At 39.3% G+C, this 27,353-nt stretch overlaps 1 protein-coding gene across 2 annotated transcripts in view; it reads right to left on the bottom strand.

Moving 5' to 3' along the window:
* Window positions 1–11,502: 11,502 nt before the first annotated feature.
* Window positions 11,503–27,353, bottom strand: part of SYCP2 (synaptonemal complex protein 2) — a 67,015-nt gene continuing 51,164 nt past the window's right edge. The window contains exons 27-42 of one of the 2 annotated variants that reach the window (XM_032592550.1): window positions 26,902–26,957; window positions 26,416–26,473; window positions 25,107–25,275; window positions 23,138–23,175; window positions 22,480–22,650; window positions 20,886–21,084; window positions 19,530–19,732; window positions 15,977–16,067; window positions 15,562–15,714; window positions 14,910–15,037; window positions 13,798–13,892; window positions 13,621–13,720; window positions 13,120–13,178; window positions 12,936–13,014; window positions 12,791–12,847; window positions 11,503–11,935 (exon numbers count right to left, since the gene is read on the bottom strand). In XM_032592550.1, coding sequence (XP_032448441.1) covers window positions 11,858–11,935; window positions 12,791–12,847; window positions 12,936–13,014; window positions 13,120–13,178; window positions 13,621–13,720; window positions 13,798–13,892; window positions 14,910–15,037; window positions 15,562–15,714; window positions 15,977–16,067; window positions 19,530–19,732; window positions 20,886–21,084; window positions 22,480–22,650; window positions 23,138–23,175; window positions 25,107–25,275; window positions 26,416–26,473; window positions 26,902–26,957 — 1,734 coding nt within the window. In that variant the 3' untranslated portion in view covers window positions 11,503–11,857. Of the gene's footprint in view, window positions 11,936–12,790; window positions 12,848–12,935; window positions 13,015–13,119; window positions 13,179–13,620; window positions 13,721–13,797; window positions 13,893–14,909; window positions 15,038–15,561; window positions 15,715–15,976; window positions 16,068–19,529; window positions 19,742–20,885; window positions 21,085–22,479; window positions 22,651–23,137; window positions 23,176–25,106; window positions 25,276–26,415; window positions 26,474–26,901; window positions 26,958–27,353 lie in introns of both variants that reach the window. The other variant, XM_030309273.1, reaches the window with a different exon arrangement.

Raw genomic sequence — 27,353 nt, 5'->3', positions numbered from 1 at the left:
TTGTTCTTTAATTAAACGACTACTTATTGCAGGCAATGAACCTGGGTTTTACGTTTTCTTGGAGGTGGGATGAGAGAGGTGTGTTAGATCGGAGATCTGTGATATAAGTCCAGTTTTCTTACTTTTGAGCCATCAAATCCAAACACGCAAAAGAGAATTCCAACTTTGTGTGCTTTTGTTTTGTAAATTCTGGTAGCGTATGTGGTTTGTGCCTTGGGAAATCGAATTATCTTTGTCAAGTTACTTTGAGTTTACGTATCGTAGAGAAATGACCCTGGAAGTAAGTACCAGCTCGGCGGGAGAATTCTGCCACGATGAAGATGAGGCCCTCTTTAAGGGTATCTTCAGGTTTGCATTTGTAAACACTGTTGAAAACCGTTAGAAGAGACAAAGGTTGAGATGGAGTGGAGATTAGAAAGAGGAAAGTTACCCCAGCACAAAGGTAAAAAGGAATGTTGGCACCAAGGGGGAAAATAAATACAAATTAACGTTCCCCGAAAGGTAGTTTTACTTGGCCTTTGGAGAAGTGTCCTCACAGAAGAGAGCCCGCCTGCCCACCCGAGAGCCTCCGGAGACATGGGGAGGCGGGAAGCCCAGGGCTCGGAGCACGCCTTGAGAAGCCTGCAGACCCTGTGGCTTAAATCCCAGCTCTGCGCTGTGCACCAAGATTCCGACTTTCTCTCTAGGAAGATCATCGCTCTCTCTGTCTCTCTCTCTCTCCCTCTCTCTCAACACATGGCTGTAATTTCTAAATGCGGGAACAGCACCCGACACGTTGTATGCATCCGGCGAATGTTACCTGCTCGTGGGCCCGCCAGGGAGCCCCGGAGCAGGTGCGTGTCCCCTATGACTTCCTCCTGCACACACGGCCTCACTGCTTCCCACGACCCCTCCTGCTCAACTGCTTTATGACCGAAGCAGGTAGGGTGCCCGTGGAAGCTGCTCGGCCCTCGTGGCAGCGCTCTGTCCTAAGGGACAGGTGCTGGATCCTGGCTGCTGGCAAACACAGTGGTAGTTGGTCGAATTCGACTCTTTGAAAGCAATCGCTGTTGGTCGCAAACCTCCAGCTACCTCTTAACTTGCTGTGTCACCTCCTGCGAATCGGTTCACTTCTCGGATCCTCAGTTTCTTTGCCTGTGAGACGAGATGATATGTAAACATTTTCTAACCAGAAGCCTGGTTATGCTTTTGTGAGCATTTATGTGTATGTGTGTGTGTGTGTGTGTGTGTGTGTGTGTGTGTGTATATACACACATACATATATATATATATATATATATGGTGTATTTAGCATATCCTATATTTACTGTATTCATAAGCCATTATTTGTGGCCAGTCAACCTATTCTAAAGCACATACTAGCAGCTCCCTACTTTGTTTTATTCCGTTTAAAGTATTAGCTGGGGCCCAGATTGTGTAACACTATGATTTCCATCTCTTTCATATAGAAATATCCACCTACTTCCTATGAAATGAGGAACAGAGAGGGGTCCTTCTGTTCGAAACCATCCTGGCCCCCAAAGCAGAAGGGATCAGTCCTGTTTAGAAGATGGCTAAACTAGGCCTCTGGTTAGAGGTGGCTTGGCAGATGGGACACGTGTTCAGGTAGTTTTGCCCAAGTACAGTCAGTTCCGTAACTAATGGGTAAATTCAGAAGTTAAGATACAGGATACCCGATGGAGGGTTTGGTGTGGTTCAGGCTCGAGGGCTCTAAGATATCCTAAAACCAGAAGACATCTTCATTGTAATCAAAATTTTTAGCAACAGTATCTAACTTCTACGCTGTCGTAATCATAAACTGTTCCTTTAAATTGTATTTCTGAAGTTCACATTCTTATCCTAGAGGTCAAGAGATGAACTGAAACTGTGAATGGAGTGTGTCCACCCTGCACTAAGGAAGGCTCTGGTATGCCATCTCAGATGTCTCTTATCCCGTCTGGAGGAACAAAATGAAAAAGCAGTGTATAAATCTCACGGAATGGGTGATACGCATGCATGTGTATATAAACGCACATGTGTTCTATAAATTTGAGGAGAAAGTGTACGTACTTAAGAGCCTTGAGACTTGGGAGAAACCACGTCTGCCTTCTTATTCAATAACAATCACATACAGTGTCTGAGTTATCACAGTTCTCCACAACTGGGAGGCATTAACGAGGTTTTTATGCATTGACTTCACAAATCATTTGTTCTAATTTTTACAAAATAAGATCAGCTATTAAAGTAACAACAGGAAGTCGTTAAAGAAATTCTGTTTTTAAGCAGTTGAACAGATTTAAAAACCATAATTGATTATTTTATGGGGGAAATGAAGTCACTTTTAGAAATACCAAGTTTTAACCCAATATAGGAGAAATAGTACATTATAGGTCTTTGTAAAAACTACATTTTTAAACATTAAAAGGGGCTTGGAAATTATACAACATGAGTAATTTTTAGACAACTGAAATGTCTAAAGCCCCCTGAGCCCAAAACCCTAACATCAAGAAGTCCATCTTGTGGAAATATGTGGTAATTACAAGTCTAAATTCTGGGAGATGAAAATCCAAGTTTTTAGCCACATACCCACAGTTCTTTAATAGCAAATTCAAGTCCAGTAATGGATAATTCTAATTCTATTGATAATATCATTAGTCTCACATGCTCCTAATCTCCACTTACCCAAGTTCTTTTCCAGAGATTTTTTTCAGTTTTTCGTGTGAAAGAAACCGCTGAGATGTTGATAAGAAACTGAACATGTTGAGAGTCCAACAGAACATATGAAAATATTTCTAAACAGTGAATTACCATAAATTAATTTTTCTGTGGACTTAGTGATCTCAGGAACAGATCACTGGCTCATATTTAGATGATGTTAGACTGAACAATGGAAAAGCTACTAGCTATCAGGTCCACTGCTTTATGAAAAACAATCTTGTTTTATGTTTAGAATAATAACTTTTAAGTCTTTCATCTCAACTGTTAAATCTCCTTTAAAGAAGGTGAACAGGGAAATTCTAAAAATCACACTTTCTTGACAATAGGCAATGGGAGAGAAAGCTGGATGTGGCATAATGCTAATAATTCTTAGAAACATGCTATTATATGTGCATTATTGCCTTCTAAATGCAGTTTATTCTTTTTCAAAGATACGTATACTGAAAGTGTTATTTCAGCGCAGGTGTGTGCCCTGAGAGAATGGTCCATTCCCTGCCTTCCACCCAGAGAACCGGGTGACACTGGTGACCCCCGGTGTGGCACAGACGGTCTCGGGAACACCTCACACCTTGCTCTTACGTTTGTTTGTTGCTACTATTTCCTAATGTGTTATTGTGATCAGAATTCTACTTCCGTTGTTTCCTCATGGGAGTTATGATTCCTTCTCTGCTTTCTTGATCTTTCCACTCGCTGTTAAAGAACTGAGTATGAGTTCGTGGACAGTAACCGTGAGTGGGTTACCGGCCAACAGGTGGTGTTGACAGCTGGGTGAAGAACTCCCTCCCACAGCTGGGAGCCTCACGCCTTGTGCTGAGGTTGGAGCCGAGTTCGTCACCGTGGACCTCCAGTTTACTGTGCAACGAAGCCCTGGACGGAACCCGCACAGTCGAGTACCGCTCAGAGGGTCTGCTCGCCTTCTGTGGTATCAGGATGTGGTGGCATCTGGGTCTCTCTCGTAACGTCTGTAGAGCCAAGGATTTACGTTTCTGCTTGGCTATACTAATGCTGCAAAATTTCTCTTTCTTCCACATGTTCTTCTGGAATAGTTACCACTTTACGGCTCGGTTTGGTTGAGGAAGTGCGATACACCTACACCAACATGGTGTTAAGTTGCAATCCAGGTAAGAAATATAAATTATTGGCTATAACGATCGTTTATTTTTAACATGTTTGAAATAGGAGGACCAAGAAGTCGTACTTCTGTGTTAGTTAACTAACATTATCATTAGCCTCTGCTAATGCAAAATAGACTTAAATCACTATTTTTGTTAAATAGTAAGATAAATTAAGAAAGAAATTTATAATAAAGAAGAGCGCTGACCTTTAAAAGTTTTCTTCTACACTAGGGGTCTTGCAAACACGACAGCCCACAGACCAAATCTGGCCTTTTTTTTTTTCTTTTAATGCCCTGCAGGCTAAAAATGGATCGTACATTTTTAAACGGTTACAACTTGACATGTTTATACAAGACCTACATATATCCTCAAATGCCAGAGTCCTGTTCCATTAGGTCCAGGGGTTCCCGAAGGATGAACAGCGTCGGCGAAAAAGTGAAAAAAAAAATAGAACAAAAATAAAAATGAACACAGACCACGGCAGTGTGTTGAACTGGCCGCTTTATTGTGGCAAACGTGGCATATTTGTTAGCAATTTCCTTGTACTGTGCGTCATCTATGTTTTCTGGCATTACCTAATTCTAAAAATGTTCCTATGTATAATCACCCTTTAAGGAATAACATGGTAATTTTCTCATGACGTTCCCTCCTGCCCTTTGCTTATTAATTTCTTACATTATTTTCATTATCTACGTTTATCTATAATCTATAAAGCATTTGCCTTGCTGTTTTCATGAAAGGTCATCTATCTCTCAACACCTCAAGTGGAACAGTTGCAGGGACATGACCTCTTAGTTGTTTCCCTGAACCACTTGTGGCTTGAGGAACAAAAGTGTTCACCTCGGTCCAAGGTGCTAGAAGGGGGCCAAGAGGGCCTTAGGAACCCACGCCTTACACATTCTCAGAGAGACAATGCACCTGGGAACTAATGAACCATTCTGTCCCTTAACCGACTAGGTTCAGTCATCATCTGGAATGCCTCCTGGGGGCCGAGTGGGCCTAGGGCTTGGAGTCACCTGTGCCCAGAGATACACCTTTGTTGCCCGAGTGGGGCTTTCGAATCCGTTTGTTCCTTCCTTGGCTGGGAAATGGATGAGGCTATCCTTCCTCTGGGTAGAGGAGTCTTTATAGGGGGTGGCAAGGGCTAAATGTAGGGCCGCACAGTCTCCTTGAGGAACCTTCTTTCCTTCCCAATGGTTCTTTTCCCAGGAGGCCTGTCGAGGGCAATTCCCCAACACATAATTCCCCAGGTACTTTTGTTAAGGCAAGATTACATAAAAGCCGGAGTACAAGAAGCTTTGCTGTTGGCAGGTTGCCCTGCAGTCCCGATCCGTCCACTGCCCGGGCCCTGCCATCAGGCCGGTTGGATAGCTCGGCTTCCGGCACTCAAATTTTCCTATTGGTCCACAAAGCCTAAAACATTTCCTGTATGGTCTTTTAGATAATTTACCAACGGCTGCTCTAATTTTTCTTAAGTTGAAATAAATATATAATAGAAAATGTTAAAAATCAACTACACAGAACAAAGCGAAACAGCTACATTGTCTCTAAATAAGCTTAAAATTGCTTAACCATGAAATCTGTCCCAAACATCAGTATTCATTGTAATCTCATACTGACAGTACTTGACTTGCATAAAATGCACATTTTATCAGGTGACTAGTAAAGGCCCTATTGATGTTAAGGCAGGCATTTCATTAGTGTGAAAACCCTCACCCCTCCAACTCCCTTGCATTTAAAATTAATGCTATTGCAGCATAAACCAAAATTATAGTATCTGAAGTTCAAGATAGCACAACAGACAAACCTCATTAAAAACATCAGATTCCTCGGGTGCCTGGGTGGCTCAGTCGGTTAAGTAAGTGCCTGACTCTGACTCAGGCCATGATCTCCTGGTTCGTGGGTTCGAGCTCCCCATCGGGCTCTGTGCTGACAGCTGAGAGCCTGGAGCCTACTTCCGATTCTGTCTCCCTCTCTCTTTGCCCCCCCCCCTTCTCTCTCAAAAATAAACACTAAAAAATAAACATTTGTATTCCTGGCGGGGCGGGGGGGGGGGATGTACTGAATTCTTTTCCTCTAGATGTTATTTTAGAATATTTCCATGGATATTTTGACCTGATGTGTTTTAAAACCTCCCCAAACTAAACATTACAAGCCCAGCCATAAAAAAATATAACCTCTTCTTTGATAACATCTATGCACAATTGATACCCCTACACATTTCTTCCAAGGGGCCAAGCAAATGGAAGTCCCTAGGATTCTGCATCACTACCTTGAATTTCATTTTTAAGTAAAAGGAAAGGGTTGATCTCTCACTCATCTGTGTCTAGAGTGGAGCACAGTATGTGTCCTCTAACAGAGGCTCAAGTGGCTGATTGGCTAATATTTTGTTATCAATTTTAATGGGAATGCTGCAACTCCATAAAATTTGAGGGTCTGAGTTTTAGGTACATTGGCCCTCTCTGGTTTCAGTAAAGTCCTATCTAGAAATGCTACATTTGTTCACTTACTTGTTCACGTTGTTGCAAGCTGGCTTTTTAGGGCACTTTTTAGGTTCTGGAAATAGTGGTGTAAGTTACTGTTCACAAGTGAGTAAGACAAGCTTCCTGTTCTTGTAGGATTTATAGGAGTGGGGTTATGGAAGGGGAGAAGAAAGAAATTTCTGGAGTGATATTAACATTAACAGGATTGTGAGGGAAGATCTCTCTGAAGAGGTCTCACTTACATGGGACCTGAAGGACAGCAAGTTCCCAGGAACAAAGACTCTAAGGTAGGAATGTGATTGTTCAAGACACGTTGCTTGAAGTCTGAACGAGAGGAGTAGGAAATAAGGGTGAGGAAAGGGACAGAGGCCAGCTCACGTGGGAACTTTTAGGTCCTGCTATAAAGGTGGGTTGTAAAGTGCAAAGGACACCTCTGGAGAGGTTTTGTGGGTGGTGGTTTTTCATTTTTAAGTAAAGTGAGGTGAAATTCAGACGACCTAAAGCTAACCATGTTGAGTGCACTTTGGTGGCATTTAATACACTCACAAGCCCATACAACCGCTGCTTCTATCTAGTTCCAAAACATTTCCATCACGAAGAGGCTCTGTACCCTTGAAGCAGGTTCTCCTCAGCTTCCCCCTCCCCCAGCCCCTGGCAGCCACTCATCTGCTTTGTCTCCGTGGATTTACATATTCTGGAGATTGCATAATAGTCCAGTTCTATGGTGTAACCTCATGTTTATTTTTTCACTTAGCATAATGTTCTTGAAGCTCGTCTACACTGTAACACGAATCAGTATTTCTTCCTTTTGTGGCTGAGTAAGTAGTCCATGTGTAGATACACTACATATGTTTATTCATTTAATGCCCACTTGGGTCGTGTCCACATTGGCCATTGTGACTGGTACACATTCTTAGGTATTTGTTAAATATGTCTTCAATTCTTAGGGTAGATACCAAAGGGTGAAATTGCTGAGTCATGGGATAATTCCACATTTAACTCTTGAGGAACCACCAAACTGGTTTTCACAGCGGCTGGTAGTAGTTTACTGTATCCCCAGAAACACGCAAGGGTTCCAATTCTTGCACAAGTTTCCCAACGCGTGTTTTCTGTTCCTTGACTCTAGCCATTCTGGTGGGTGTGAAGTGCCATCTCGTTATGGTTTTGACTTGCAATTTCCTAACGAATGATGATATTCTGTGCATGTTTGTGTGCTGGTTGGCCAGGTGTACATCTTCCCTGGAGAAATGGTCACGCAAGTCCTTCGCCCATGTTTTAATTGGGTCATTTGTCATTCTGTTGCTTAGCTGTAAGAATTCTTTATATAGTCTCAATATTAGATCCTAATCAGGTACGTGCAAGCATTTTCTCCCATCCTGTAGGCTGTCTTCTCACTCTTATTAAAGTATTTTTGCACAAAGTTTTTCATTTTTTTTTAAGTCCCATTTGTTTTATGTTGCTGGTGCTTTTGGTGTCTTATCTAAGACTCCACTGCTAAATCCAAGGTCATGAAGACTTACTCCTATGTTTTTTCCTAAGAATTTTGGATCAGTTTATCTTTTATGTGTGTGTAAGGTCAGGGCACAACCTCACTGCTTGGCATGGGGCTAGCCAGCTGTCCTGAACTATGTGTTAAAGATTGTTCGTTTCCCCACCAAATGGCTTAGCTCTCTCGATGAAACTCGGTTGGCCACAGGCGAGCAGGCTTACCTCTGGACCACCGTTTCTATTCCACTGGCCTAGGTATCTTTCCCTATTGAGTCACTACACTATTTTGATTGATGTAGCTTTGTAGTTAAGTGTTAACATTACAAAGTGTGAGTATTCCAACTGTATTATTTTTTTGAGGTTGTTTTGCTTTGTGGGGCCCCTTCCATTTCCATTTGATTTTTAGGATCAACTTTTTTATTTCTGCAAAAAGGCCATTGGGATTTTGACCGGGATTGCATTTAATCTGTAAATTACTTCAGAGGACTGCCATCTTGACAATATTAAGTTTTGCACTCGACCACAAGATGTCTTTCCACTCAGATCTTTAATTTCTATTGACATCTCATGGTTTCCATGTGCAAATCTTTTACCTCCTTCATTAAATGTGTTCCTTTTAATGTGCTGCTGAATCCAGCTTGCTGTTATTTTGTGGAGGATTTTTACCTTGCGTTCATAAAGTATACTGGTCTGTAGTTTTCTTGTGATGTCTTTGATTTTGGGAGCAAGAGAATGCTGGTCTCATAGAGTGAGTTAGGAACGGTCTCTCTTCTATCTTCTGGTGTTAATTCTTATTTAAATACTTGGTAGAATTCTTTGTTGATTATGGATTCAATCTCTTCACGTGTTATAGGACTGTTCAGATTTTGTTTCTCCTGAAGTAAGTTTTGGTAGTTTGTGTTTCTAGGAATTCACCACTTTCACATGAATTATCTAATTTGTTGCCATATGACTCTTTATAGTATTCTCATGATCCTGTTTCTTTAAGGTCAGTGGTAATGTCCCAAATTTTCATTCCTGATTTTAGAAATTTTAGTCTTCTGTGTATCTCAGTCTAATAATGGTTTACCAACTTTTGGTTTTGATTTTCTGTTGCTTTTCTATTCTGTTTTTTTCTTAAATCCCCAATATTTTATTATTTCCTTCCTTCTAACAGCTTTGGGTGTCACTCTTCTAGTTTTTTAAAGTTGGGTTACTGATTGGAGTTGTTTTTAACTTCTATAAATTTGCAGCTGTAAACTTCCCTCTCAGTGATTTCACTGTCATAGAAGTTCCATGCTGCATTTCTGTTTGTCCCAAAGTATATTCTCATCTCCCTTTGATTTATTCTTTGACCCATTAGTTAAGAGGATGCAGTCACTGGAGTCTCAAGTAAGGAAGTGGCCCGCTAGGATTTATGACTTAGCAAGAATGTATTGGCTGCAAAGTAAATAAAGTGTTGTGGGAGCAAGTGTGAGTGCTGGAGAGCCATTCAGGAGGCTGGTATGGTAGTCTGTGCAAGAAATAGTGACACTGTCAATAGTAGTGACAGTGCAAGTGACAGAAATTACACATTTGGAACATACTTGGGCAGTAAAATCCACAGGATTTGATCAACTAAGTGGCCACTTAGTTTCAGTTAAGGGAAAAAGAGAAATCAGAAATTCCTTCTAGGTTTTGGCTTGCATGGTCGGGTGGCTAAAAGCGACATTTACTGAGATGGAGAGACGATATTTATTTTTCCTTTGGTGTCGAAAAGGAATGCCAAGGGAGAGAAATCAAGGGTTGTTTTGAGACCTGAGATGCTTGTTAGAACTGTCAATAACGAGTGTGTATGAGATGCTGATGTCCAGAGCAAGGGTCAGAACCTGGATACATCTGGAAGTCATCATCACAGAGATGGTGATTACTTGGAACCACATGCAGTTACCTAAGGAGGAAGTATAGATTGAGGAATGAGCCCCACATCCAGAGGTAAAGGGGAAGCCAGGAGCGAGACGAGGAATGGAAAATATGCCAGGCCAAGTCTGGGTGACAAAGCAGTGAGAAGCTGAGTTAAGAAGAAGACAGAGATTAAACTTGGTAAAATCAATCACTGATGATTTTGATAAAAAGTCGTTTCGGGGAAATAGTAAGTAAAGCAGCTGGGCTGAGGGAAGGTGAAGCGCACGCAAGAAGTGTACAAGCTGAGATAGTAACTGGGGAAAATTCTTTCCCTATGCTCTGTGTGGAGGTGAGTAGAGAATTACACGGGACGGGCAGCAGTCAGAGGGGAGCTTGGTGCTAAAGGCCTTGTTTTGTTTCGTGTGTGTGTTAGTAAGTGTGGGCCACACACCCTGCAGCGAGATGCCAGAGACAGTCAGGTGCAGAGCACTGGTGGGGACGGTCCTTTAAATGAAGAGGCACATGTGCCACTGGAACATGTGGGAAATTGGGAAATGCCGGTATTGACAGGTAACATGTCAGAATTCAGGGAGAAAGGACGGGCAAGTGGGAAGTGAGGCTCTCAGCTACAGGGGGAAGAACTAAGGACAGAGGGAGGTACTGCGATGCAATGATACTCCGGAAAAGAGGCAAAGCCAATTAAAAGGGGCAAGTGAGGATTGCCAAGCAGCCATTTGAAATCTGCCGTCCTAAGTTTAAGCTTGATTATATGACTTGGCTCCAGTGACGTTCAGGTTGTGGAATGAGGGGTGTGAATTAGCGGATGCAGTGAGAGGAGAGAGTTCTTTTCGACTGAAGAGCCAAGAATAGGTAAGGAAGGAAAGACAGACAAGAAAGGGAACAGGCTTAGCAGAGCAGTGGTGGCGTGAACAGCCCAGGGCTACTCTAGACAGCAAGCTGGAGAGACGCGACAAAGGTCAGCGCGGTAAGAAGGCTGGAGACGGAGATTCAGAGGGGGAGCAACTACTGGCACTGGCCAGGTCACAGCTCACACTCGGGCTGGCGTACAGTACAGTGAGTGTGGCCGCAGAGGAGGTGCGCAGGGAGGTGGGTCGTCACGCGAGCGGCTCTCATGTCTCGCAGGGAAACACGGAGTTGCAACTCCTCCGAGTATTATTTACTGTTAAGACAGCTGTCGCTGTCTCGTGCCATAAAATGCCAGCTACCCTATCAGTAATGGAATAAAGCTAAGACGGAAAGGGTTTTCCTCTGCTTGTCCAGACTGAGAAAAGCCACTTCTATCATGCTACTTCAATGCTGGTAGTAGTAAAATTCTCTGCTACCATTAAAATAGTGAGTGAGGCTGCCTAATTTCATACTTCAGATGTCTGATTGTACGAGGATATTTTGTTTGATCCGATGTTCGTAAAATGGGGAAATGATTCACAACATTTTATTTATAATCCTTATCCAAGTGGCACAGCATTTATTTCAACTTTAACATATTAAGTGCATTTTTATATTCTAGCAAAATATTACAGTGAATAGTAGGAGCTTAAAAAGTACTTGTCAAAAGAGCATGCTTAGGAGTTAAGGTATCTACCTGGAATTAAAATATTTAGAAAATACAGGAACTCTTATAGGCTGTTTAATGCCTTCTAATACAGGTGCCATGACTGAATAAATACACTCTCCAGCAGTGGGCCAGAAGTACCGACTCTCACTCCGGTAAGCATCTGAAATCAGAGGCTTCTCCCCCTTCTCAGCAGGGCCAAGTTTTTGTTGCATGTAGTATACTCCGAACTAGTAATACCTTATATTTAGTCCAAACTGTATTCATTTAAAAGTACATTTTCTATGGTAAGTTTTAGTTTATTAAAGAAACTAGTTTTGTGAGTATAGTTAACTCAGTAAGATTTGTCCAACATAAATAGTCCTACAGAAACAAGCAAAATTCCTTTCACTATTTGGTTTTCCCAAAATTTTTCCCTAAAAAAAGAACAGTACTATACAAAGGTCTTTTGAGGCTGGAGTCATGTTATAGTGGTTCTTTCTCATCCATAAGACAACAATTTCTTTGGATTTGGAGGCTCCTACAAAAGTACTCTTGCCTGGGTGACGTCTGTTTTTCTCTCGGTAGAGCTACCGTGGGATTTCCTGGTATACACAAAAAGGGGTAAGTGGCTACAACTAATCGCTAACACCCAGACATCACACACGAACGTTTCTTTCATGAGCCATGAATAATGACATCAGTCCTCTGCGTACGTTGAGAAGCTCCTCTTCTTGCTATAGCCAGGGGGGGAAAAAAATCACACTTAGATTTTAAATGATCACTATAAAACCATCAAACGGAAAGAAAAAAGCTAGCTGTTATTAGGGATTCTTTTCAAAACAACCCCTTTCCTAAAGGTATTTTGTATCAGCGCTCATTCTATCTAGCCCCCCAGGATCTATTCCTAGGTGTCTCCAGAGTTCAGGGCTCAACACGGATATTCTAGGCGCTCAATGTAGAGATCCGGTCTTTTAAAGCCCAAATTGCTGTTGACATCTCTTTCTAGACTGCTCCCCTCCAAACCGTCTTTGCCGCAACAGTCTGCTGAGGTTCTATTAAGGGAGCAAGTACACTAGTGCTCTGTGTACAGGAAGTCTTCAAGTCTACATGGAAAATGCCATCGTTGAGAGCAGTGCCTTTGGACCCCTCCCCTCCCCGCCAAGGGTCTTTGCCCCCAGAATGCAGCTGCTGGGCTACTAGACCTTTGATCAAAGTCCACTACTTTCATCCTGCAATCTAAGTTAATGGAGTCCTGCTGTCCAAGCAGACAGCGATTCTGGTAGCTCTGTCCTGGCACACCTTCTTCAGAAGGCACAGGCCTGCTGCCGGGTACAGTGCTTGGGTACAGAACAAAGAAGTTACTCTTTTAGCTCATGTAAACATTTCTGAACTGATACTCCCTTAGGAGGGACTCATTTAAGTCACCTCCATTAATATCGTACTCTAGACTTGCTCCCATTATTCCAGTTTAAAGAACTAAACCCACTGGGCTGAAAGCCTCTCTCCATCCCCACAGGAGAAAAGGCTGTAGAAGAAGTCGCCGCTACAAGAGACGGAAGCACGTGAACCCCAGGGGGCAGCCTACCCACCGTGTCCTTCAGAAGCTGTTCCTGCAGCACCTTCATGTCCTCCTTCATCGAGCACATCTGTAAAGCAGTATTGCATCCATGACGTTTACCGTCAGATTTTCACAGCGAAACCGTATCGATTATAGGAGTGTAAAAAAGCTTGTACCTCAGATGTAAAAATAGCGTCTTCGTAATCAGTGTTGTAGAAGACATTTTTGTCCAGTGACGCTTTCAAGTGGTGAAGCCTAGCAGAGGAAGTCACTTTTGAATTGCTAGAATATTGCAATTACGTTTATATTTAAAAATTGAAAGTGTATATAGGTCATAGTCATTAAGAATGCCACACCAACCTCTGCAGCTCACTTTTTTGATAGGCACTGTACTTCTGAAATATCTTCTCTCCCAATTCCTACATTTAAAAATACAAAAAATAAAACTTGCAGAATTCCTATGTTCCTATTCCTAGTTTAAATAAACTTGGCTAGATGCTGAGCATATTCTAGACGTCATACACTGTCTCAGGGTTTTCCCCATATTATCAAAGGTACTCATCATAAGCTTCAGTCTATAAGTGTGTGTATATGAAACCTAAAACTATTGTTTTTAATGTTTAATGTTTATTTTTTGAGAGAGAGAGAGAGTGTGAATGGGAGACACAGAATCCGAAGAAGGCCTGCACAGAGCCCGGTGCGGGGCCCGAACTCATGCTCCATGAGATCATGACCTGAGCCAAAGTCAGACGCTTCACTGACTGAGCCACCCAGGCACCCCTAAAACAATTTTCTAAAGAACAAAATTAACAGAAGTTTTCCTGAGTGTGGCTCTTTAAAAAAATTCTTAAAAGCACAAACCACAAATTCCTTCTCCAAATCTTTTAAAGACTGTGAATCTTTTTCAAAATTCTCCAGCTCCTCTATGATGATGAATTGGAATTTATCGAGTTTTTTGATCCTATTAAGGAAACAAAATGAAAAAAAATTTTAAACTATAGCATTCAGAAGACTGCAAAAAAGGCTTTTAGTACAGACCTGTACTCCTGAATCTGATGGTTCATGTTGGTCAGATGTTGTTGAGCTGTTTTCCAAGACTGCTTTGCAAAATAATCCATCATTTTTTGGCGGATCTGAAAAACACATTTTTAACTTGAAAACTCTTCACAAAATAATAATTTAACCAAGACTGTTAATAACAAAGCCTTTACCATGCAAATGACTAAGAAAAACTCAGAAGTGAAAAATGAAAAACTTGGTGATTTAAACTGAAGTGTTAGTAAAAAAGCTCAGTCAGGGCAGTGTCTGGTTCCATCAAGAAAATTCTAAGGATTGAGTTGATCATTGTTTCCATAAGGACACCACACTCTATTTATAAAAATGCTAGTGATTATAATTCTCTTCAGGGACAAAGCCCAAATTCACACTCAGAATGACTGTCTTCCACAAAAACATACATTTGCTTGATCTAGCCAGATGCAGAACAGATACACATAAATCAGGGCGGCTTCTCTGTTTATAGGTTGTCCTTTGATGATTAAAATATACAGAATCTTATTTCAGACGGAGGAAAAAGACAAGAGAGGGGCTGACGATAAAAGGTGTTTTTCCACACGGGTTAACAGGAGGCGAAGACAAGTACTCCCAGCACAGGCATGTGAGATAAAGAGGTAGGTGGAGAAAACAAGAGTTAATTGTTTTAGAAAGTATTTTTGCAAACATCACCTCACTGGAGCCTCAGTGGCTAAGGCTCCACGAGCAGTGACCTGGTAAAGCAGTGCGAGAGGATTCCTCTGGCTTCCTCCTCGACCGCAGCAACCTTGCTAGCTGTCATCTCCGCGCAATGAAAACATGAGGCACGGAAAGAAAATTGTTCAGACCAAAAGAAAAAGCACGGGAGGGTCAGAATGGTAAACTGAAAAGGAAAATAAAGAATCTAGGAAAAGAAAGACTATGGAAAATGCACAGACTTGAGAAGAGAAACCAGGCTTAGAAGACAAATCACTCCGATTCTCCCCAGTCGGTGAGGAAAAGCGAGTTCCTAAACGGGTGTGTTGTTGCCAAAGGATCAAATGAGCTGCTAGTCTAGTAGACAGGTGGCATATTATTTTATTGGGTATAAAATTGTCATTTAAAGAATGGTAACTTACGTGAAATTTCCTCCTAAATTCTGTATTGAGCTTCTCACACATCATCCCCACACCTGAAATTTCACTTTCCCAGCTCTCCGCAGGAAGAGACAAGTCATTTGTTGATAACGGAGATATACTTTCAGATACTAAAAAATGGAGACAATCAGCTGAAGATATGCATTATTACAAATTTAGCCTTACTTGTCATGAGGCTGAGGACAAAAATCTTATTTTCAGATCCTATGTGTGATCTAATAATATGACATAAAAGGTAGTTAAAAATATTTTCATTTCTAAAAAATCCTCTTGGCATGGGTATTGAGGCAAAAATGTTAACAGTGAAATGGAATGTTTTTTGGAATGGTTATTTTTTTAACTATTTCCATGTTAATAACCAAATATTTAGTGACATACCAATATATCTGTAAATTTACATTCTAGTAAAATGTGGTAATCAGTAATAGAATTATAAGGAAGATTTAGGGCACAAAGACCCTTGCTATATTATTCACATAAAGTGAACTTGGTGATAGGTGACAGAGCATCATCCTTATGAGACTTTCCAAAGTTCTCTTTACAAAGGGGATTTTGTGTGTGTGTGTGATTTAAGATCTCAAAAACCACCTTCCACAATTAATTGCATTTTGACACAGGCATTTGATCTACCTACCTTTATAAGTATGATTATCTGTGTCTTCAGTTCTGGATAGTTTTTTGGGAAGCAAGTATACTCTCCCTTCCTCCTCCTCTTCTACTACATCAGCATCACTTAGATTATCTTCTTCTATGTACATTCGTTTGCGACTAAAATGCCGTGTGGGGCCTTAGGAACAGTTAAAAAACAATAGCGCTACAATCTTGATCAAAAATAACCTAATAATTTTCTTGCTTTGATTAAAAAAGCCTTTCAGTTATTTATTTGCATTGTTTTAGGCAGCTGTACATTAAATTCTCTCCAGCTTATTTTCAATTTGACATTAGCTATATTGAATAAATGGTATGACTTAAAATGCAATTCCTTCAGAAAGTGAAATTGCATAGTAGTTCAACAATATTGTTTTTAAAGCAATGCTGTGACTACAAACCTGATACATGAGTAGAGTCACAAGGAATGTCGCACCGTATTTGCTCTCTTCCTTCACTAGACATAGATAGTGGAGATGCGGAATGATTTCCCTAAAACAGGTATTAGAAATTGGGGGAAAAAATTCTGTAAGTCCTCTTGGCTTCACCTTTGATCATCCTTCTCAAACCCTAAAGCAAGTCAATTTGCAAACGTCCATTCTTTTTTCAGATACTTTTGTTTAGGTCCCTTCCCAGCCCTCCTCCGCCAAGCTGTAAAATTTTGCATTTACCGTTCTGTGTCTTACAGATTAAAAATATTTTTGTTGATGGGCTATGGACTGCGGTAGTGGCACGAAGTTCAACCGATTCCCAAATAATCGTGAGACCAGAAAGTCCCCATTACAAATACATGTCAGTGGCTCGGCAACTATATCTTCACTATTTGAGAACTTACAACTTCTCATTTCAAAAATTTCAACTTTTTTCCATGATCTGCATACTTTAAACATCAGATTTTCAAGTAATAACCGTTGAAAAATATTAAAATATATTATTTAGGGCCAGTAGTCTGATTCTTATAAGAACCATCTTAGTTTAAGTCTGATGGCTATAGTGTCCTTCAAACCTCTATTGCTCCTGTATGTGATCTTCTTTGTTACGTGCAAGTTCAACTTTGATATACTGTTTTTTCCCAAACTGTGTTTCCATCTGAATAGCTGGTGGAAAATTATGTGTTTCTTATGTAAGCACCACGGAACTTATTATTTTTTCTATGCACAACAGTATTATAAATTGGAGTATGCCTGAGCTATGAATGAGCAAGACCTACAGAAACCCAAAGGAAATTAGAAAATTATTTAAAGCCCAAAACAAAACCACAACAATATTCAACCAAAACTACTTATGTTTCGAGGGAATAATTCATTTGCTGCTAAAACTCGACACCCATTTATAACAAAAAGGGAAAAGGTCCTTGGACAACTACAACATTAATTTGATAAGTATCTACCAAAAACGATGGGTAAGTGTGTCTGCTAGTATGGCATTTATTTAACATTTCCCCAGAGGTCACAGTCACCTTAACAATAAAAAACTTAAGTATAAGGACAGGAATGGGAAATGCACAAGTTATCATGAGTAACTGTCTATATCCAGAATCCAAGGGAACCTAGGCAGGGAATTATGACAAAATTAGTGAAGGTAGGTGGAGATATAAAAATCCATAGTGTTTCCATACAAAGCAAAAACATTAAAAACCCAGAAAAAAATTTTAAGGTTTTTTTTTAGTACAGCAAAGAGAAAATCCATAAAATACAGGAATTAATTTTCTTTGTGGAAGATTTGGCATCATTTTTTGGCAATAACACCAAAATGTAGAAAGAAAAATATATGGGTGAGAAAGCACCCAGTATCAATACTAGGAAATGGCATTCTTCCCTCAAAGTAAGTCCAAAATTTACATGGATGATTCAAGGGCCATGAAGATTTTAAGTAAAAGAATGAGAGGGGTGGGATTGGTGAAACAGCCTGCAAGTGTTAAAGTCTATACCAATGACAGCAATGGGGCATTAGCACAGAGACAGACTGGCCAGTCACACAGAACACTGCCCAGCAGCTGGCCCTCCAGGTTGCCTAGGCTGTGCCCAGATTAGCATTACGAACGATGGACAAAGGAGGGCACTTCATGTATGATGCTGCACTAATGCCCGAGAAAGACTGAAAACCTAGAAGTTAAAACTAACATTTTTACAAGAAAGGAAAATATGACCATAGCTGAGGGATTTCTTGATCACAGAAAGACTCTGGTAAATTCCATTATAACAAGTTTTGTCATATGGAAATTTTTCATTTAAGTGAAATTATAGCTACTGGAAGAAGAATGTTTGCACTGCACATACATAAGCAATTTAGAATATCTAGACTATTTTAAGAACTACAAGTTTATAAAAAAAAAAGTCAAACAATTAAAAATTAGCAAAAAAAGGCAATTCACAAAATGGCCAAAAAACATGAAGTACTCACTGATGTTTTTAATCGGTAAAATGCAAATCAAAGTTATACACTACACATCAGATTGGTGATCACAAACAGAACATCTGGTAACAGTTAAAACTGTAGAGAAAACTGCCACTATCACAGAGAGTGTCGGAGAGTATAAGCTGACAGAACTAATTTATATAGCAAATTTCTAATATCTCAGAGTCAACAGTAAACGGAAAACAAATGGCCAATAAATATGTAACAATTAAAATTCTGACTAGCACAGCGTAGCCTGAAAGCAAAGTGGGCAGGGAATCCCCTGCGTTTTGAGATTTGCAAGAGGGGAGGGACACTGGAGGGACTAAAGGATTCAGGGACACGAAGGATGGTACAGCAAAGGACCATGGGATGGTGACCGGGTGGAAAACTGGTGTTCTGCAACTGAGAGCCTTGCAAAGGTGCTTTGGGAGTTACCCAGGAGGGGGGTTAGACCTGTCTGCTTTACATGGTGTAGCTCCACTGTTATTTGTTTGGCACACTGGAGGTTTCATAAGAGATTCGGTTAGAAAAATATGCTCTGTGAAAACTACTAAACAGAATAAAAGGACCTTAAAATCCTGCAGAAATACAAATATTCGGTTCAAAGTGATAGGACAGAAGTTTGGTTTTATCAGAGGTCTCCTATCTGGGCTGTGGGTACACTGAACTCTCGTTAATTCCATGTCCGTATATGGAGGTCAACACATATCAAGAGAATAATGTATCTGGGTACTTACTACGTATCAGGTATTCCGCTTGTACAATCAGACTAATTTTTCACAACCCTACTGTACAGATGAGAAAACTGAGGTGCAGCGGGCTTCATTAGCCTGTAAAATGTTACACAGCTAGCAAGTATTTAAATGCAGTTCTGTCTCACTCAGAACTCTTTCAGCTATACCCAGTTATACTATCTTGGCAATCAGTTCTATAACTTTATAGAGAGACCTATAGAGAACTATAAAATTCTCCAAATTAAGCCATCTATACAACCCAAGTCAAAATGGGATGGCAGTGGGGTGGGTTTTAAACTGGTACCGAAGTATCCACAACTTAAAACTCTTCTCTGGAGGCATAGTATTTTAACCTCACTTTGACCATAATTGATTCCTATCTTTAATGTCTTTTTACAACACTTTGAACATACCTACACGTTAGGAAGAAATGGTACACGTAACAATACACAAGAGAAGAAGAATGAAGAATTTTCCACTGTATCACTAACTCTGTTCATCTTAATATTCACTCATTCATGAACTATGTGGTTTCGATGCATAGACGAGTGAGCAGTGCCTCTGTCGAAGTGATCATTCCTTGAGAAGAGACACACTCGCTACTTCTCACGCCACCACACCCTTCCTCCTGGACAGCTAATTAGTCTGTCAATCTCACAGAGGCCGTTCTACTTACCAGTACATTATTCCTGTCCCACAGACCAAACCCAGAACCCTAAGTTAGGTGGACAAGCAATGTGTACTTGATTAAAATTAGAGGGAAATGATTTCCCCACTTCAGATAGATCTGATAAAGGAGGAAAATAGCGTATATTCTTACCAACAAGAAGGATCGTGGAATTGGTGAGCAACGTTCTCGTGCACATACATTTTTGTCACTGTTTTTAGGTGACTTTATTGGACCTCCGACTCTATATTTACTGTTTAAAGATTCAGGTGATGAAGTTTTCAGATAAGGTGATATGGATTTTGTTATACAGTCATAATCCTGAGTAAAATCCTTCTCGGTTATTTTCTCTATACCTATATTGCCTCACAAAACACAGATGACAGGTATTATCATTGATGTCTGCTTTGGAAATAGTAAGATGAAACTCTAAGACTATAATGATTTATCAAATCCTCATCTTCTTTGTATTTAAAAAGATAAACTTCTAATAAATCAACTTTAATTTATATTAAAATCATTTGATTTGTAAGGCTTAGAAAAATATTAATTGCTCCATTTAAGATGTAACTATAAGAACTTTCAAAAGCTCAAACAAAAATATCTATAGTATGAGCTGCACTGTAACGATCAACCTAAGCATTATCTTGAGTATTTTGACATCATAGCCAGAACTGTTATAAAGTCACAGAATTTTCTGGTTGGAGATGGCTTGGGAAATCATCTTATCTAAATCCTTCATATATAGGTGAGGAAATTCATGGCTGAAATAAGTCTTAGTATAAATGGACTCTTAGTTTTCAGATAAAATCAGGGCATGTGCGTCTGTTACAGTATGCGGTTATCTGAGATGTCAGTGGTCCTGGGCGCTGAGAAAATATTCTAGTAAAGAACAAAATAGCTACTTTGGAGGAAGTATATATTAACTTATGGATACTTGGAAATGCTTTAAAATATCCTTAAAAAGAACAGAAAAAAAGTGCAAACTTATAGTTACTATATTAGAAAAGTGTGTGTGTGTACCAGAGCTCCAAAGAATATGAATTTTTCTTTGTGAGTTATCTTTCAATAAAAGCAAACCTCAAAAATAATCCACTATGGGTCCACAGAATGACTAGGATATTCCTTGCAGACTTTTTTGTCAATGAAATGTAAAAGAGAAAAAGTAGAAATCCCCATCATTATTTTCACATTAAATATATCTGGGGATTAAAAACCTAAAAGTTGATTTAAGCTTTCACATTACAATTTGTAAATATGCATTAAATATTTTCCATATTGAACCATTTGGTCTTTAACGTCCTCCCGTGAAAAACTTGAGTGTCGTAGTGACACCGTTCCCACGTCTACTTAGCAAAGACTAAGTTACTAGCACTAACTAGTTCACAAAATGAAGTTTTGACTACCTATAATTTTGAGGCACATATTTAAGATTAATCTTCAAACTCTGTTTTCACAGAGTTATAATAGAAACTTGTTGAATATTTAAAAGAAAAAAATGATACTCACATCTCATGACTTCTATAGATGATGGGCTCCCAGATAAAGATACAGGAGATAAACCAAGGCTATTATCTCTTTCAGCATCTTTTAGTAGAGATGAATTTTTCCATTCTTTTGATATATCCTTCTGTGATTCGGCAGAGAAGGCTTTCTTCTGTTTCTTTGGCAGCTTTATGGTTTTGCTTCTGGAATGGATATTTTCCTCCTAATTGTATTGATACGTTTTAAATTATACTTGAATACAAGAAATTTATACTTGGACACATAAAACAAATTATGCTGAAATATTAAATATCTTCTATTGCTATACACGAGCACAACAGGGGCTTCAACATGGGTGCCAAAGGACTTTCTGCGTGTAGAAGGCATATGACAAATTCATAGGAAAATATACATGGACTATAATATCCTAAGAAATGCAAATAAAGCACTGTAAGGAGGTTATATCCAGTTTAGGGAAACTAGAAACAGTTCCTGGATTTCATGGTACTTGACGTGCTCGGGAGGCATAGAGAAGATGGCGAGGGGAGACCCCCCCGACAGGGTGCAGGGACTGGAGCTGCACAGTCTCGTGTGGGAGTCCCAGGTTAGCCCATCTGGCTGTTTCAGCTCTGGGCATACACCGGAGAGCAGGGGAAATGAGCTTGCAAAGGTATTCTGCTGCACTGACCACATAGAGACTGTCAGCGTTTTTCTTTGAAGAGGGAGATGATGACAGGGAGCTTGGGAAGACTCATCTGACTATATGGAGAGTAAATTAAAGTAAGAAGTGAGAGAAAATGGAGACGTAAGTTATGAAGTCCTTAAAGTCTTCCAAGTAAAGAATAACAAGGTTACAAACAAAGGGAGGTACAACTTTAATTATGTGCAATCAGTCAGAACAGTGTAATGATCAGACCTACCTTTAGTGCCAGACTCTTTGGGTTCAAACCTTTGTTTTACCACCTCCTAGCTGTGTGACCTTGGGCAAGTTCCTTCATCTCTCTGAGCCTCAATTTCTCATTTGTAAAATGAGATGTCAATAATAGTACTAGTCACCTATGGTACTTAAGAGATTTTAAGAAGTTAAATCTATAAAGTACTTAGAATAGCACCTGGCAAACTATAAGCACTATTTTTCTTTCTTTTTTTCTTTTTTCACTTTGTTAAAAAAGCTTTCAAGCACAGATGGCTGCGGATATGTCTGTAACATTAAGAGACAGAAAGAAGTCAAGGATAGACACAGGTGGGCAGTGTGTGGGAAGAACCTCAGATCTAGTATTTTTGCTTCCATTCAAGAGAAAGAGTCACAGCTTTCCAACAGTCTGCACTTTTTTGAAGTATAATTTGGAAAAATTCAAGCCCTTTTCTAATTCAAAAATGTTATCTTAAAGTTCTAATTTTACTAGAGTCAAACATCTGTTTTGTAACACTAGTGCCAACTTATCACACATTTTAACATACTGCCTAAAGATCAATTTTTAGCATATGACATTTCTCATATAGAAGGTTCAATCTAAATATGTGACAAATTCGACATTTTTGTAAAAATATATTCTCTATTTAGTATTTTAACAGGCTTTTTAGAAATTTTTAATCTGAATTATATCTATTTACTTACCTTTTCTAGCAATTTCTCTTTAAATGAATGTGAAAATTCTTGTTCACTCTCTGATTCTGAATTTGAGAGATCTTTGTAATTTTTTTTGGTTTTTGCCGCTCTTCGTGGAAGTCTGGTTCTCCCATCTGGAACGGTCTCCTCTACCTTTTTGGTGGTGTTTTTGTTGGGTGTCTTTAGGAGAAAAAATTTTGAATTAGTAGGTCAATATGTGAGATGTAAGAAATACAAGCTATTTGCTATAAACTTGGCCTTGTGAAAATACATAAAATATTTGCATTTTATAAAATTCCTGATTAATATTTTAAAAATACTGGATTTTATCCTTCCGTCCAAGTAACTTCCCCATCACCTTTTTTATTCCTATCACTAAAGCTCTGCGGGGTCTGGTATATATATTACCTAACTTACATAAAAAAGAGAAAGAGAGGAAAAAAGAGAAACAGCTATAGGTATTATAATCACAAAATAAAATAGACCTAAAACAGGCCAACATGATTCAAAATGGCAGAAAGTAAGAGTATGCATGCAAAGGCTAGAACAATTATGGAGAAACAAGTAACAACAAGGATAAAATTATAACATGAAAAATGAGGTTTTTTACATGCTAGGAGAAAAATAATTTTCAAGGGATGTTTGAACACCAACTTCTTGGTTTTACCATTTTAGATCTTGGTTGTCCCCTTTCCAACGATGGTCCTGCAATGCAAGAAGATAAAGTTACATTTTTCAAATAGATTAGAACTGGTATTAAAATTTATTAGAATATTTCTGCATAGAAGTTAAAATCATAACAAGAATACATATTTAAATTCATTCAAAAATTTGAATTTCGAGATGATTTGAGGCTAAACTGACATCGATAACTTTGTAGTGTTTGGTAGGATATAAATGACCAATTTCTTTTCTCCTTTACACTATGAAACTTCTTCAACATGCATGAGAATAGGGAACGTAAGTTATAAAGTGAACACCTATGCATCTATCAATTTAAAAGCTAGATTATGAATAACGATGTTATCTATTTATGTGTACTCTCTCTGAGGCTCAATATCCCCTCTGCCAAAAGGGAGTATTTTCATTATCCTGAATTGTTTCTCATTCATTTGGTCTTAAAAAAAAATAAAGTTTTACTTCACAGATATGTATCCCTAAACAATATAATGAACTTTATAAAACAGTATCCTCTCCTATGTAATATTCTACGGTGTGCTTTATTTTTCGCCCCTCATTGTTTCTAAGATTCATCCATATTTCCTGAGAGTAGCTTTAGTCCCTATTCCTTTTTTTGCCTTTCAGGCACAATCAACTTTCTGAATATTCTCTGAAGCCTAAGAAATGGGACTATCCAAGCCAAGGAAGCAATGAAGTTCTGGGAGAAAGGTCTTCCAATCCTGGCGATAAGCCAGTCCCTACATATGACTTGCAGACATGCAGCCGTTTAAACAAAACCATTCACTCAGAAGTCCAATTTTAAAACTCTGTACTGATTACAGTATTCTAACCTTGAATGTCTCAAGATGTTACAAATGAGTATAAACTCCCTGAGAGCATGTGACTTTTATCAGCTCCTGGCTGATACCACGCCGCTGCCCAGAGCAGGTGCAGTGCATCTTTCGGCCTCTTCTCACAGGTCCTGTCTGGGCTCTGGCCGCTCCCCCCGCCCCCCGCCCCCACTGCACTCCCCGCACCAGCACATGCTGCTGTCTCAGACTTCTCTCTCTCAATCTCTCTCTCTCTCTCTCTCTCGTATTAAGATGATTCTGCTGCTTCTCGTCTTGGCAGAGATGACAGGCCTCGTCTCTTTTCAAGATTCAGCCTCATTCACCAATACGTGCCAAGCTTCATTTCCAGGTTTTTGTTTTTACTTCTGTTTACGCCGTCATGCACCCCACCCCCCACATACACAGAGGCTACTATTGGTTATATTTATCCTGACATAAAGTAAAGGCTGGTTCTCTTAAATATCAACTTAAAAGGTCTTATTTTAAAAATGGAATATATAAAATCTCTGTGTTTTAGTAAACAAGCTAGGAAAATGGTCCATATGTCTAGCCAAAAACCCATACCTCAAACTCTTATCCAACTGCTTTAAGAGATTCACTAGACAAAGCAAAAGCCATATGCTGGGAAGACATTCTGTGGAAGATTTAGGCAAAAATATTTCTGCAAGAAAATGGTTTTCCTTATAATATGTTTTTATATGCATTCCTAAAAAGTACATGTGTTAGCTGTGACAGGAAATGGCATGTCCAAGATTTGATTTTTGCTTAGAGTGTTGAGTTCATGAGTATTTAATAACACACTATCCACAATTGCTAAACAATTGTATAACAGCAGGCCACGAGTGGACAAATGGTGAAGAGTATGCGTGAACCAAAGAATATGACAATCATATTTTCTGTCTTTAAGATTCCAGTAAAAAAAAATAATTTCTACACAACCATATTACTAAAAATAAAACAAAAAACAAAACCACTGTAGTGTCGTGGTGTATTTACTCTTCTATTCATAAGACTACATCGTTATCAACACTAACAACGTACAAATATACTTGTCAGCCAACAAAGCATTTTAAGTAGTTGACATGGTAAAATCATTTCCAATATTTCTCTGAAGTCATTTCTTACTTGATTTGCCACTTTTCTGTTTCTTCACATTTTTATTTCTGCTATAGTCTATCAGCTGTGGTTTTGATTTTGGTTCCTTCAGCCAGCTAACATCGGTCTTGCTGTCATCACATCCGTATTCTGTGTCAGTATCACTAAAGAGATTTTTCTTTTTATGATTTGCTACAATCTATTAAAAAAAAAAAAGAATCCATATAATAGATGAAGAAACGTGTCTCATTATACACCATTAAAGGTAAGTTAAGCTAGGGGCACCTGGGTGGCTCAGTTGGATAAGCATCCAACTTTTGGCTCAGTTCATGATCTCACAGTTCGTGGACTTGAACCCCGCATTAGGCTCTGTGCTGACAGCTCAGAGCCTGGGGCCTGCTTCGGATTCTGTGTCTCTTTCTCTCTCTGCCCCTCACCCACCTGTGCTTGTCTGTCTTTCAAAAATAAATAAATGCAGGGGCGCCTGGGTGGCTCAGTCGGTTAAGTGTCTGACTTTGGCTCAGGTCATGATCTCACGATCCGTGAGTTCAAGCCCCGCGTCGGGTTCTGTGCTGACAGCTCAGAACCTGGAGCCCGTTTCAGATTCTGTGTCTCCCTCTCTCTCTGCCCTTCCCCTGTTCATGCTCTGTCTCTCTCTGTCTCAAAAATAAATAAACGTTAAAAAAAATAAAAATAAAAAATAAAGAAATGTAAAAAAAATTTTTTTAAAGTTAAGCTAAAAAACAAAAAAACAGAAACAACCCAAGCAACAGAAAAACTAACTTAATTTTTTAGCATACTAATGTACCTGGCATTAAGAACACATATCCAGACAAACAAATCACCCAGAAACCCAGATCAGAGATTGAGATTCCTATTTTGTTGTTGTTTGAAAGTTAAAACAGCTTACTTCCACACAGACATGAGCTGATGCCATCAAAGAAAGTAACTAAAGCTATCATATCTTCTGTTAGTAGATGACTTACAAATAGCTCTGAGACCATAACAGAGTCATAGTGGGCACATGAACAGTCTAATAGGGGGGGAAAAACCCAAATATTTTTGTTTTCTAGATCTGTGATCATCTCTGGCACAGGAAATTTTTGTTTAAGTATTTATCTTGAGAGAGAGGGTGTGCATACGCGGGGGGAGGAGTAGAGAGAGAATCCCAAGCAGGCTCTGTGCTGTCAGCGCGCAGAGCTCGATCTCAAACCGTGAGATCACGACCTGAGCCAAAACGAAGAGCTGGACACTCAACCGACTGAGCCACCCAGGTGCCCCAGAAAATTATTTTTTAAAATAAAGTTCTTAACGGACACATTAGGATATTGTAACTTACTTTTTTATCTTTTGTTTTGAGAGAAGATTCAAGTTCATCATGATTCCTCAAACCTATCCTTAAACAAAAAGATGCATTAATTTTAATTTAATTACTTTTTCCTTAAGGTAACATGCACCGAACAGACACGGGTCTTCAGCCCTACTCTTTCACTAGCTCACTGTATAATTCTGGCCAAGTCGCTCATCCTCTCTGACCTCAGTTCATTATAAAAACAACAAGGTTGGATGAAGGACTGAGTCCCTCCAGCTTCATCATCGGACATGCACAGCTAACATGACAAGTGCAGAGGACGCACATGTCAGTTTCAGGAGTAAAGGCCGAAGTGTCAGGAACGTCAGGGGGCAGTCCCACCAACAACGTTCCCCATCCTTCTTCTCAGTATGGTACAGCCTCTCACACAAACTGGGAGGACATACTGAAGAAAAAGAACAGCTGAGAAACTTATTTTACTCTGATCCATCCGATTATAATAAAAACACCTACAATTTTATTGAATTATCCACACAGGCTTCTGTAGCTTCAGCTTGAAATTCCTGGATCTAGATTGTGAATAAACATTAAAAATGTTTTCTTAGTGTCAAAATAAGGTAAACATACGTTTTAAAAAATAAACATATAAATTCTAGTTTCTATCACTTCCTATCGTAAGACGCATCAATTAAATTAAGCTTACTAAAATACTTTTATATATAAAAAGTTAATACTATAAAATATATTAAAAACAAAATAAGTAAGAGCAATGGTTTTAAAATGTCTTGTATCAAGAAGCAAAGTGATGTTCTTGAAGTAGTAGGGTGAGTCCCCACTCCCATGTCCTAATTACTCATTTTTCTCTACTTCAGTCCAAAAGGTTTTAAAGGAAACCAAATATACCTAAGTCGGTACAAAAGAAGCTTTAAAGTATTTAAACATACTTTAAAACACATCTACAAGAG

This window comes from Lynx canadensis, chromosome A3 (assembly GCF_007474595.2).
Source record: "Lynx canadensis isolate LIC74 chromosome A3, mLynCan4.pri.v2, whole genome shotgun sequence".
NCBI lineage: Eukaryota > Metazoa > Chordata > Mammalia > Carnivora > Felidae > Lynx > Lynx canadensis.
The sequence above is the reverse complement of the archived record's forward strand: the minus strand, read 5'-3'. Positions and strand labels throughout refer to the sequence as shown.